The sequence below is a fragment of the Pezoporus occidentalis genome, unplaced genomic scaffold (genome assembly GCF_034315485.1).
Source record: "Pezoporus occidentalis ecotype Australia unplaced genomic scaffold, CSIRO_AGI_Poc_V1 ctg43, whole genome shotgun sequence".
Taxonomy (NCBI): Eukaryota; Metazoa; Chordata; class Aves; order Psittaciformes; family Psittacidae; genus Pezoporus; species Pezoporus occidentalis.
This window is the reverse complement of record NW_026915758.1, coordinates 2,103,711-2,115,770: the sequence shown is the minus strand read 5'-3', so window position 1 is coordinate 2,115,770 and position 12,060 is coordinate 2,103,711. Positions and strand designations below refer to the sequence as shown.

Below are 12,060 nucleotides of genomic sequence, written 5' to 3'. Positions count from 1 at the left end.
CAGTGGAAGTACAGCACTGGGCAGAGCATCAAGCATGCATTTTGCCATAGTTGCAAGGAAAAAGACAACTTTTATTTCCTTTTGAGTGATAAAAAAGAATTGCTCAGCTGGTCTCTCTAAGTGTCTTAGTCAGAACTAGGCCTCAACGCCACTTGCTTATATTCACACAATTTTGCATAGCATTAAATTTAATTTCTAGCTTTAAGCTTCTGAGGCTTTTCTCCCCAGCTCCCCTCCCCCCCCAGTTAGAAACCCACAGAGCTCTAACTTGGTGTTGTTTGGACTTTGTGTAAACACAGCTCTTACTTTTCTGAGACAGGAGAAGGAAGAACTTTGTGGTGTGTTGAAGTTTCAAACTTCTCCTTAGTGATTTATTGCTATTGTGGAAACAGTTCAGAGTGCACTAGTTCATCAGTTCTTTGTAAGCAGAGAGGAGGGAAAGAATAGGAGGAAGCAAGGAAAGGGGTGGAGGGAGAAAGAGTTGGGGAAAAGAAAATAAAACATAAGAAAATGTAGGGGGTGGGAGGAAAGGCATAGCAAAGCAGTTGGTTTTGAATAGGTGGCTTACAAGTTTCTGGAAAATAGTAAAATAAGACGTTACCCTAATCACTGGCGTCGTCTGTGCCCTTATTATTACTGTGGCCTTCTTAAGCTAGGACATAATTCCATCATGAGTGACTTCTCACTGCCAGATAGTCTTCCGAGGTTGTTGCAGCTGCAGGTTGTGTGGTCAGGTTACAACTGGCTTTGGTTAAAACCAGTCTCTTTTAGGTTGGCTTCATGTTACCTCACTTTAAGGGCTTTTACAAATGTTGAATGTGTCAGTTTTACCCTGGGCTACTTTCACTGTGGGAGAGTTGAGAACAGCAAAAGGACAAGACATATGGGTGGAAATCAGCCCAAAGTTTAAGGTAGTTTAAGTGCTGGTGGCTACTGGGTTACCTATAGCTACTAGGAGAACTGTGGTTAGTCTGGCCAGCAGAACTGCTGGAACAGTCAACACACCCTAAAGTAGGTACTTCCAGCCCACAAGTATAACGGGAGCTCGTAGATGGAAAACACAAAAGTATTTTCTTGGTGTCGTGGTTTAAAACCAGGCAGAGGCCTCGTTCACTCACTCCCCCCCTTCTTTCCCTCCCCCTACTCCCGGAGGGATGGAGAGGAGAATTGAAAAGAATGCAACTCCCACGGGTTGAGATAAGAACAGTTTAGTAACTAAGGTATAACACAAATCACTACTGCTACCACCAATAATAACAATGATAAAGGAAATAACAAGGGAAGAGAATACATTACCTCACCACCAGCCAACCGATAACTCGCCCCCCCCCCAGCCCAACCAAGCACTGACCGATACCTCCTCCAACCCTGCAGTGCACCAGCCCTTCCAGGTAACTCCCAGTTACCTCCCGGGCACGATGTGCTGTGGTATGGAATACCTCTTTGGTCAGTTTGGGTCAGGTGTCCTGTCTCTGCTTCCTCCCAGCTTCCCCTCCTCTTTGGCAGAGCATGAGGCTCACAAAGTCCTTGGCCAAACCAAAACATCATTGTTATCAGCTCTGTTCCCAAGCCGAAAGTCAAAACACTGCACTGCACCAGCTACCAAGGAGAAAAATGACTGCTACTGCTGAACCCAGGACACTTGGCCACATTAATTTGGAGTAGGACTTTCCTGTGTTCTGAGCTGCCTACTTTGGCCAATGAATGCTATCTGTGTAGCCTTTGGTGTACCTATGGTTTTGAGCATGAATTCTGTTAACAAAGGTGGTGACTACAAGGTTCAGAATGCTCAGTAAATTTGAAAACTTAGTAATCATCTTCTTTCCTGCAGTAGAAGCAAAATCTGAAAACATTCACCCAAGAAAATGACTTTGACCATTGCTGATTTTGTCTTTTCTTAATAGTCAACAGGATGTTGCTCTTTCACTCTGAAAGTCTCCTTGCTATTCAGCACATGCTGAAATGGTTATTCATATCTCCGCTCCTGTCCAGAAAGGTTACACTGCTTTTGGTGTATTCACCTGTCGGTGGAGAGGGAAGGCATGTGGTTTTTCTTTTTCCATGAACTCTTCTTCCTTTCGTCAGGATGCCAAGGGGTTGTTTTAATCTGCTTGATCTCAGTTTCACTGCTATTTCAATCATGTAGTCTTGGTTCTGGTTTGTTGAAACTTGGGGAGAAAAGGAACAATAGAGCGCAGAGCATTATTCTTAATATGGAGAAAATCTTTCTTATTTCCTAGATTCTGCAGCTGACTTTTCTGTCTCTCAAATACTTAGTTTAAACATTTCAGTTGTTAATGATGTAATCTGTGGTCTTCCACACTTTTTCACTGGCTTAGCAGTTGCCACAGTAATTCATAGATGGTATCTTGGTCTTGTCCCTAGTATTCAAAGGCAGTGGTTCATTGCATTAAACCTTATGAGAGGTTTTAGTGAGGTTCTAACAGGTTCATGCCTCTTAAAGCAAGTAAATTAGATGTGGGCAGTCATTCTCCCCATGCCAAAATGTGTTGCATTCATGCTGGTTTCAGATCCAGGTGATACAATGTCTAGGCTTTTCCCCAGTATAATGCGGATGGAATTTTCCCACTCAGCATGGAGGAGGATGCTTTTAAAATGCTTATCGTCTTGGTCTAGCTATTTCAGATTATCTTGAGGCCTTATCTCTGGCTGTTGAGTGTGCCCAGAGGTGTGCAGAGGATCTGGGACTGCAGTGCTGGATGGCGCAAGCACTTCCCAACTCTCTTGCCTGAGGTACGGTGCTGTTCCAGGACTCGTATAATCTTTTGGATAGCAATCATTTTTAGACATGTGAATTACAAGCAATGTTCATTAATATTACCACATCTCTGTCCTTTTGTTCATGTGATCTTTTGAGGATATTAAATGTTTGGGGCATAATGCATTGGAATTCCACTTGAGTTATTGTATTCTGCGCAAAAATATACTTCTGAGGAGGGCCATGAAGATATTTTCCCCTATTTTTTCCTCACTTCTCCCCTATCTTTCCTATGTTCTCTACTTTCTGTCTTCTGATCCCTTTTTTTTTTGTTAAATTACAGTGGTTTTGTGTTGTTTTTCTTTTTTTGTTTGTTTTTTTTCTTTTTCTATCTCCATACCTCTGAATCTTCCAGTTCTTTCACTTCTGCCTGACTGCAGTTTCTGTCATATGGAGTAAAGTAAGTGATTTTATTTTCCTTTGAAATGTTTTCACCCATGCCTGTGGGGTCTGAATAACAGTCACACCCAGTTTATTTCAGGTTGCTGCTGTTTGGCAGTGCTTCAGGAAGCCACAGTGGCACCAGAGCTGGTGACAAACCCAGGGAAGATGCAAGGTCAGAAAAGTCTTTGGCTCTCATTTTCTGGCCAGTATTTTTGGGAATACATGAAAGGATCTCGCCGTCTGAGGTACTGCTGCGTGGAAAGAAGATGAGCCTGTGGCATGTCTATTTTTAGTATTATTTGTTGGAGCTTTAAAAATTGTCTTCTTTGTCTCAGTAGTATCTATTCCTCCTGTGTATTGGATAAGCAGTATTGTCATATACATCTATAGATCTAGAAGCTGTCCATTACCTTTCTAATTAAAATCTTTTGTGGTCTGTCCTGTAATCAAACTAAGCTGTGTAAATTTTCAGGGTTTTTTTTTGGCCTTGGTATATTATACATACATGTGCATATATATATTAGATATGTATATTTTTAAAATACGGTGGCTTTTTATTAGTCAGGAAGATAAAGCAAAGAAACATAGTGGCTATTCATGGGGTGAACTGAAGTCCCTGGAATAACTGTTTCAACTCAAGAAAGAGCCTGTTTCCTTCATGCTGTATTGGCCAGGAGATGGAAGTTGCTGACAGTGCCCTACGCTTTTACACTGTCTTTTATCTCTTCTGGGCTTGGGCCCCAGAATAGTCTTAAAATAAGAACAGAGATAGTGAGTTTGGGGTTGATGGTTAGCCACTGTAAGGACTTAAAGGCCAGGTCCGAAGAGTTCATGACGGGCTGTGTGTTAACATGACTTTCTGCAGATTTGTGTGTAAGCTGAAGTTTCCTATGTGTTGAAAAGAGTTATGCTGAGAACAGCAGCCTATTATACTGCTGGAAGACAGAACATGGCTTTACTGGTTGGGGTTGTCTGGAATTTAAAGGATGACATCTGCTGGGCTCATGCAGTTGGTTATGCATCAGATTTACTGAATGATCCTTAAGAGTTGGTTAGGCATTTGGCAGGATTTGAGAGCCAAAGGCAGGCAGGCCTTTATCTGTAAGTTAGTCATCTCTAAACACCTAAATACCTAAACATTTATGCAAATCCAGTCTTATGTGTGTTAGTTTGCCTTATATCTAGCAGAGAGGGTTAGTCTGCTTAACCTCCCAAGCAGTTCTGTGAGGATGAAGACTTGGAAACACTTACTTCAGTGACAGATGCTAGTACTTAGCTGGGATTGATAAGTAAGAGATACTAAGCCTGCCAACTTCTTTAACTGTAAAATCTACCTAGTGGGTGAATTCATTCATTAATTTCTTTTGTAGAGGTACTTTAAATGACCTTATCAGTCTGTGGTACAGCTGTAATGCAGTGTAATAAAAACTGATAATAGCAACAAAATGTAGTTGCTGACTGGTCAATTATCTCATGCAGGCTTCTTTGATGTTTCCCTACCCATATAAACTTTCTAAGGATCCTTGGAAGAACACAGGAACAGAAAAATGGCATCCAGATTCAAACTCTGACAGAGGATTAGCAAATAATCCAAAACTGCAGGACTGTTGAACACCCTCAGCCATCAGCCCTGATCATGTAAACTAGTCCCTGCTGACTTGGGGGTCTTGGAGATAGCTGTTGAATAGCATGCAGTGAGCTACAGCTGTGGCTACGTAGCAAGGCTCATATTGTTGAGGCCAGAGTAAAAATATTCACTTAATATATGTGGCAGGCACTGCCAGTTCCAGCACGTAGTATAGTGGCCTTTCTGCAGGCGACTCCACCTCAGAAATGTGCATTTTTTTCTACATAAGTAAAAAATCTGGAAAAACTTTTACAGATTTACATTTTGATATATTTATAAAAATGTATAAATACAAACATACTTTATATGTTAAATACATAAAATTATATTGTGACAGATGTGTTTACCTTCATGTAGGGAGAAGTGTAGCCTGGATTACGTTATATACACACATGCACTTATTTATATGTATAAATATATTATACAAAACTAAAACTGTGGTATAGCAGATGTGTTTGATATCATCTAGTAGCCTGGATTGTTTTAACTGAAGGTATTTTGATGAAGAGGCACAACAGGGATGAGAATCAATTTTAAATCCTATTTAAATCTCTGACTTCTAAAAGATCTGTTTTCCATCATATAAGTAAATTCAGATTAAGATAACTCTGTAAGGCAGATGACTTAAGTGTACCTGATTCACTTGCTGTCTGCTGCGAGAGGGACTGAAGCCCTTAATTTAGAAATTAAACTCATCCCTGATCTAAAGGTGAAATTTAGATTCTGTTGAAAGCTCTATTTTAAGTCTTGCTGGATGAAAAAGAGCTAGCATGCTGTGTATGACTTTTATTCAACCATACTTTCTAGTCACTTTATTCTGACATAGCTCGTCATGTATCTGTGAAGTGCTGATAGTGTAACTGTAGCTTGACTGTGCAGTGCCATGAAATATTTGACTACAGTGCAATAAGAAAAATAGTGCTGTTCTATGATTTCTTAAATGACTCACATAGAAGAAAGTTGCATTATTTCCTGTTTTCAGAGTTTTTAGTTTCCCCAGTATTTGTTTCACTGTTTTCTGCAACTTCTTGAAGCCTGGAAAGCAAGAATTGTTCTATTTTTGACTTAGCAGAGATCAAGTCTGCCATTTGTTTTCACTTGAAAATGCAATCTGTGTAGGTGGACCAACTCGTAAGGGATTACTGTTCAGAAATCCAGTTTGTATTCACTTAATGAATTATTGTGCAGAAATAAAGGAAGTTCCCTTTCCTTTCCATACCCATCTTCCTGAACACACAACAGTAATGTTTAAAATATATTAAAGTGTTGGTACAGCAGCAAAACTTCAGTCACTTCTCTGTATTTATGCAGTGGTTCTTTTTTTGTGTGGACATGCACATGGTTGCAGAATTAAGTAGTCATTAGTCAGTTGTTGATAATTTATGAAAAGCCTGCTCTGAAAAAAAAACTATTACTAAAACAATTTTCTATGCTTCATACTCCCAGCTCATTTTGGGATGCTGCCCTAGAAAATAATGTGCTATATTTTTTACAAATTCAGTATTACCAGATATAAACCACAGTCTTAAAAAATATGTAATTGAGACTAACCTTGACTGCAGTAGAGTTTGGAGTCTGAACTGTCAACCAGCTTCTTTTCTGGTTTTCTGATTTGATGCATCTGTTATAAGGGCCTGTGAAGTATTGATGTTTGTCTTGAGTGTGGTAACATTAAATCTTTAATGAACTAAATATTTATTGGGTTAAGACCTGTTCAGTAGGTGGATTGGACTGTAGTTCTATGTCCTTACTAGCTGCATTTCTTGGGTCCTCCTGGCAGATAGCCAAACCACAAGGCAATATTTCCTACTGACTTGTGCAATAACTGGTGGTCTTCAGCACGAGGGCACACCAATACATATTTTTCAATACTTTGTTCTTCTAGAGCTCCTTTCAATTGCCTCTTCTTGCTGTTACTTTTCATTGTCACTAAATTATTGCACATATCTGGAAAGTGTGAGATTACAATCTGAAGCCGTAAGAGACCACAGCTATGGAACAGTAGGAGTCTTAATCTGGTTTTGACAGAGGTGGGTTTTTTCCCCTCTGCTCTTTTGTTTGTTGTTTAGTTTTGGTTTAGTTTTAAAAAAAAGCTTTCTTAAGCATCATGCTGTAAGCACAACAGCTTATATTTAGTTTCAGTAGTGTACCAGGTGGTCGTGAAGCAAGATCTAGTTTGTGCTTTGGAAAGCTTTATTCTCTGTTCCTTCATAGGGACATCCAGTAGAGATTCTTCACTGGGATGTGGTAACTTTATGTATTTTCCAAGTCTAGGTGGCAAATTTCTTGATCTTTGCTTTAATGCCTCTAGTTACAATAGATACTTCACACTCCTGCCCCATTGTGAATGTAAGATCTCTAAGGAGTTTGGTAGGGAGGGCTGAGCAGGCATGGCTCTGCTGCCATTTGAGGCTACATTTAGGTTTTACTTTGATAAAACCATGGCTGAGTTCCTCATGGATTACATGCCAACTGTATGGGGAAGCCAATTTCTGCCTGCCTACTGGATGCCATCTTGAAAGAAATTTCACTTTGATTCACTTTTGTTTTGCAGAAGAAAAAGAGGGGAAATATTTCTAAATGAGATGTTCTTGCGTTACAGTTGTACTGCAAAAGAGGAATTGCCATGTGGTACCAGTAAGCCTCTGTTGAAAGTCCTAGGGAACAAGTGTAAGCCTTGGATCATAGGGGTTATTTTTCCCTTTATTCACATCTTCACCATAAAACCCACTAGGATTTTGGTCTGCCTGATGTATGCTAGTGCATCCTTAAATTATCCCTCTTCATTGTTTATCTTCTAGTTTCATGTTTGCTGCCATAAGCAACAGATGTACAATAAACTGGGCAGAGCAAGCAAAGGACCCTCAAACTAAACAGTTCAGGTGTGTTTGCTGCTTCTTAAATACTTCATGAGTCTACCTCTAATTAGTCAGATAAACCTAGAAAACTGGTTTTGCTGATATTTTTGTTAAATGAAAAAATAGTGGCAATAGACAATAAAGCAGCAGTCTCATAGCCTTAAAAATCTTGGGGTTTCATTCATGTCAGACTCTCATGTCTCAGAAAAGACTGCCCAGCATATGTCCTGTTTTGTGATGTGAAGCCATTATTCGTGTACTGTTCTGCAGGGCGATTTGATGATTTCATCTTTCCCCTTTGAAACAGTTTGGAGTTTGTGGGTGGGCTTTCAGGGGAAGTGATCCAGTGCATCCCTGAAAATGGGATGTTTAATCTTTCTAACCTCCCCCTCTCCTCCCTGATGGCTGCACTAGAAATAAGTATGACTAGGCTCTGCTCTTTTGATGTCCTTTAGGTGTCTTATAAAGGGCATCTTCTGATGAATTAGACTGAACGGATGGTTAATGTAAAATCTTCACTTTGTTTTGGAAAATTTGGAGATGTTGCTGGAATCATGTCCATGATTAATAGATTATCAAAGTCTTAGACTTCACAAACATGCCTTGAACTGTGCATGTGATTTCTTGGGGGGGGGGGGGAGCACATTTTTCTTAAACGTATGCCTAGACGTAGTCTAATAAACGTCAATTCATTGGAGTTCTGGAGTTCATCTCATTACAAGGTGGGGTAATATGACTTAGATATAAGCAATTCCTGCAGGTGCTAATGAAAGGGGAAATAAAGAAAAAGAAGGAAAAAAAAAACCAACCTACTCACTGAAAAACCTGGGATCATGATGGCAGTGGTGGAACTGCTGGTGTGGGTAAGGTAAGGAGCCAGCTGATTTTGAGAATGAGGGAGGTGAGATTTTTGTGGACCACCCAGTAACCTCAGGATGCGAATTTTTCCACACTTGGAAAGTCAGTGTCACAATGACAAAACAATACTAGTAAATATGGTGTTAAGATAATATAAGCTACTTAAACTATTTGTGGAAGCATTTGGTTTCTTGTTTTGTTTACCTCCCTCCCCACCTCCCAGCCCTCCCCAGTGTGTAACTTGTAAATTAGCTTTCCTTTTTGTGGGAATACATTTGTTATGTGTGAGATTATTTTCTTTCTGGTTAGTCAGTTGACAACTCTCTATCTGGGCCCTAAAGCCTAGGATAAAGATGCTTTGCATAGTCCTATCCTGTTGCTGTCTTGAGGGTGATATATAGGCATTAAAGCTTCTTTTTTATAGCTCACTTTGTGTTCATATTTGCCCCAGTTGATTGTTACTACAACAAAGTTGTGCTTTTGGCATATTGCAAGGCTGGAGGAAAAATGCAGGGTAAGACTCTGAGTGTACTCAGAATGTTCATTGTTTCTAAAATTAACTTAGCAAACTGATCAATCTGTCATGCTGTTGGAAACAAAAATATCTGGCTCTGTGAGTTGCAATATCGTCAGGCTGGAAAAGGGGCATAATAGATGCTTGGTTTGTGAAACACCTTGTGAGTGTTGCCTGGGTTGTGAGAGTTGTGGGAGCTAAAGAATGCATTTTAAGTGATGGGTCATCAATGCTATTGGTTATAATGTAAGTACTAGTAAAAATGACAAATTGGGAATGAGTTTTTTGCATGTATTATCTCGGACAAAAGTCTGTGACCCGAGGTTATACCCTGCTTGCTATCATGTCTTGTCAGTGTATTATGTGGGCTTTTTTCCCATTTTTGCTTTCGATGTGCATGTTCTACCAGAGAGGGAATATATAGCCTACTGCAAGTGCTGACACTTGCCCGCTGCTGTTCATATTTTTTTTCCCCCAAAAGGCAGCAGCTGATAATGAGATTTCCAGTGGCAGAAATGGACTGTATCAATATAAGGAAATGATTGAGTATCTTTACTTCTGTGCTGCTTTTCAGACTCTTCTGCAATGACTGCAGCAAGATACAGGCCTACCTGGGACTTGGTACTTGACCCGTTAGTGTCCTGCAAACTCTGCCTTGGTGAATATCCTGTGGAGCAGATGACAACAATAGCACAGTGCCAATGCATCTTCTGTACCCTGGTGAGTTTGTTTGTTTGTTTGTTTGTTTCTTTATTTGGCATAAAAAAAATGCACGATTTTAACTGCAGAAATCATGTGCATTTCTGTCGAGTGGGTTTCACCCTGAAGTACTGATGCTGCAGTGGAAATAAATACTGTTGCTGCATACTTGGCACAAATGCTAGCAAGTAAACTTTTTCAGTTTTCCTGTTTAAAAAAGAAAAAATTGTTATTCAGTGCTTCAGTAAACTGCTGTCTACAGTTACCTCCTTAGCAAGGTTATTCACACTTTCTGTTTTTATTTATCAGTAGCTTGGATTTAGTTTGTTTTGGGGTTTTCTCCCTTTAAACTAGACTAGAATAGAATTCTTTCAGTGGGAGGGGACCCAAAACATTCATCTGGTCCAAATGCCTGGCCACCTCAGGGCTGACCAGAAGTTAAAGCATGTTGTTAAGGGCATTGTCCGAATGCCTCTAAAAGAGTGACAGGCGTGGGGCATAGACTTCCTCTCTAGGAAGCCTGTTCCAGTGCTTGACCACCCTGTCTGTAAAGAAAATGCTTCCTAATGTCCAGTGTAAACCTCCCTTGCAGCAGCTTTGAACCATTCCCATGTATTCTGTTTCTGAATACCAGGGAGACAGATCAGCATCTCCCTCTCCACATCCCCTCTTCAGGAAGCTGTGTAGACCAAAGGGGTCACCCCTCAGTCTGCTTTGCTCCAAACCTGACAAACCCAAGGTCTATAGCCACTCCTCACAGGGCATGACTTCCAGCCCTTTCACCAGCTTTGTGAAATGTTTTAAATAATAATAGATTATTTTTTTATGATTATTGAGAAGACATGGGGGGCGTTACAAAACAGCAAAAAAACAATGAAAACAGCTCAGTTTCTAATACATGTAATATTCTAAAAACTCCAAGTTGTCACAACCAACTTTAAAATTGATGTTCTTTGGGAAAAGAGAAAGTGAGCACGCAGGCAGGTAAACAGTCTGTTGCAAACACTGTGCCCATCCAATTAAAATATACATATCGCTTCACTATGCACTTTGAAAGGAGTGTTTGCTCAAGCATGCAAAAGCCTATAAAATAATAGGCTTCATGGAAAACAGAATAATAGGCTTCATGAAAACTGTTGTCTACTGTTTGATTATTTACAGCTGAGCTTTTCTTGTGTCTCTCCCTGTTGCCTGGATGCAGGGAAAATTTTAATTTCATTTTTCAGGAACATTTAAGTGGCAGCAGAAAAGCTGGGTTACCAGATACGTCTTCTCTATTTGTTCACCCTTATGTTTGCTGCTATCACTGATCTTCCATTTTTTTTTCTTCTTAGAATAGGGTTACTGACTCCTACCATTGTTTTGAAAGATATGGCCTGTTATAGATATTATTTGCCAATAACATGTTCTTCGGATGTGGCATAAGTAAATTTACTTTGATGATATTGTTTGTGTTGAATTCTATTCAGGTGGAATCATCAGTCCATTTTTACCACTTGTATTTAATTGTCATGAATGGTTCATTCAGCTTTGACCTGTTTAAGTAAATTGGCGTACCTTAGAATCATAGGATCATAGAATAGTTAGGGTTGGAAAGGACCTTAAGATCGTCAAGTTCCAGCCCCCCTTGCCATGGGCAGGGACACCTCACAATAAACCAGGTCACCCAAGGCTCTGTCCAACCTGGCCTTGAACACTGCCAGGGATGGAGCATTCACAGCTTCCCTGGGCAACCCATTCCAGTGCCTCACCAACCTCACAGTAGAGAGCTTCTTCCTTATATCCAGTCTAAACTTCAACTGTTTAAGTTTTAACCCGTTACCCCTTGTTCTGTCACTACAGTCCCTAATGAAAAGTCCCTCCCCAGCATCCTCATAGGCCCCCTTGTCTGACTCTTGTCTACCATTTGTATGAGCTTTTCACTACAGTGACATCTGAGTGTCCTGAAAAAATTATTTACCCTAAATTTTTCCTGTGAATGAAAAAGAAATAGTATTATTCTTGCTTTCATTGATGGTGGGGGAAAAAGAAATAAGAATCAGTCCCAATAACTGCAAGCGACAATAGCTATAAACCTTTTACAGCCCAGGAATTCAGTATGACTGAAACCCATGGCCTCCATTTCTACCTTGTGGACAGCCTTCTTGTTATTAAATTGTGTAAAGAAAATACTTCCGTAAAGAATCAGGCAGTGGTTGAGTGTGGCAACTATGCATTGATGTTCCTTCAGTAATGATTTTCAGAAACTTGCTGTTTCTGGGTATCACCATTGCAATCCTCAATATGAACTGTGTGTCCTGGGTTCAGCAGTAGCAGTCATTTTTCTCCTTCTTGGTAGCTG

At 40.1% G+C, this 12,060-nt stretch overlaps 1 protein-coding gene across 2 annotated transcripts in view; it reads left to right on the top strand.

The window, feature by feature from the left end:
• Positions 1-12,060, top strand: part of RNF144A (ring finger protein 144A) — a 67,931-nt gene that overhangs the window by 29,484 nt on the left and 26,387 nt on the right. For both annotated transcript variants that reach the window (XM_062634562.1, XM_062634563.1), the window contains exon 2: positions 9,595-9,740. In XM_062634562.1, the coding sequence (XP_062490546.1) occupies positions 9,606-9,740 (135 nt within the window). In that variant the 5' untranslated portion in view covers positions 9,595-9,605. The remainder of the gene's footprint in view (positions 1-9,594; positions 9,741-12,060) is intronic.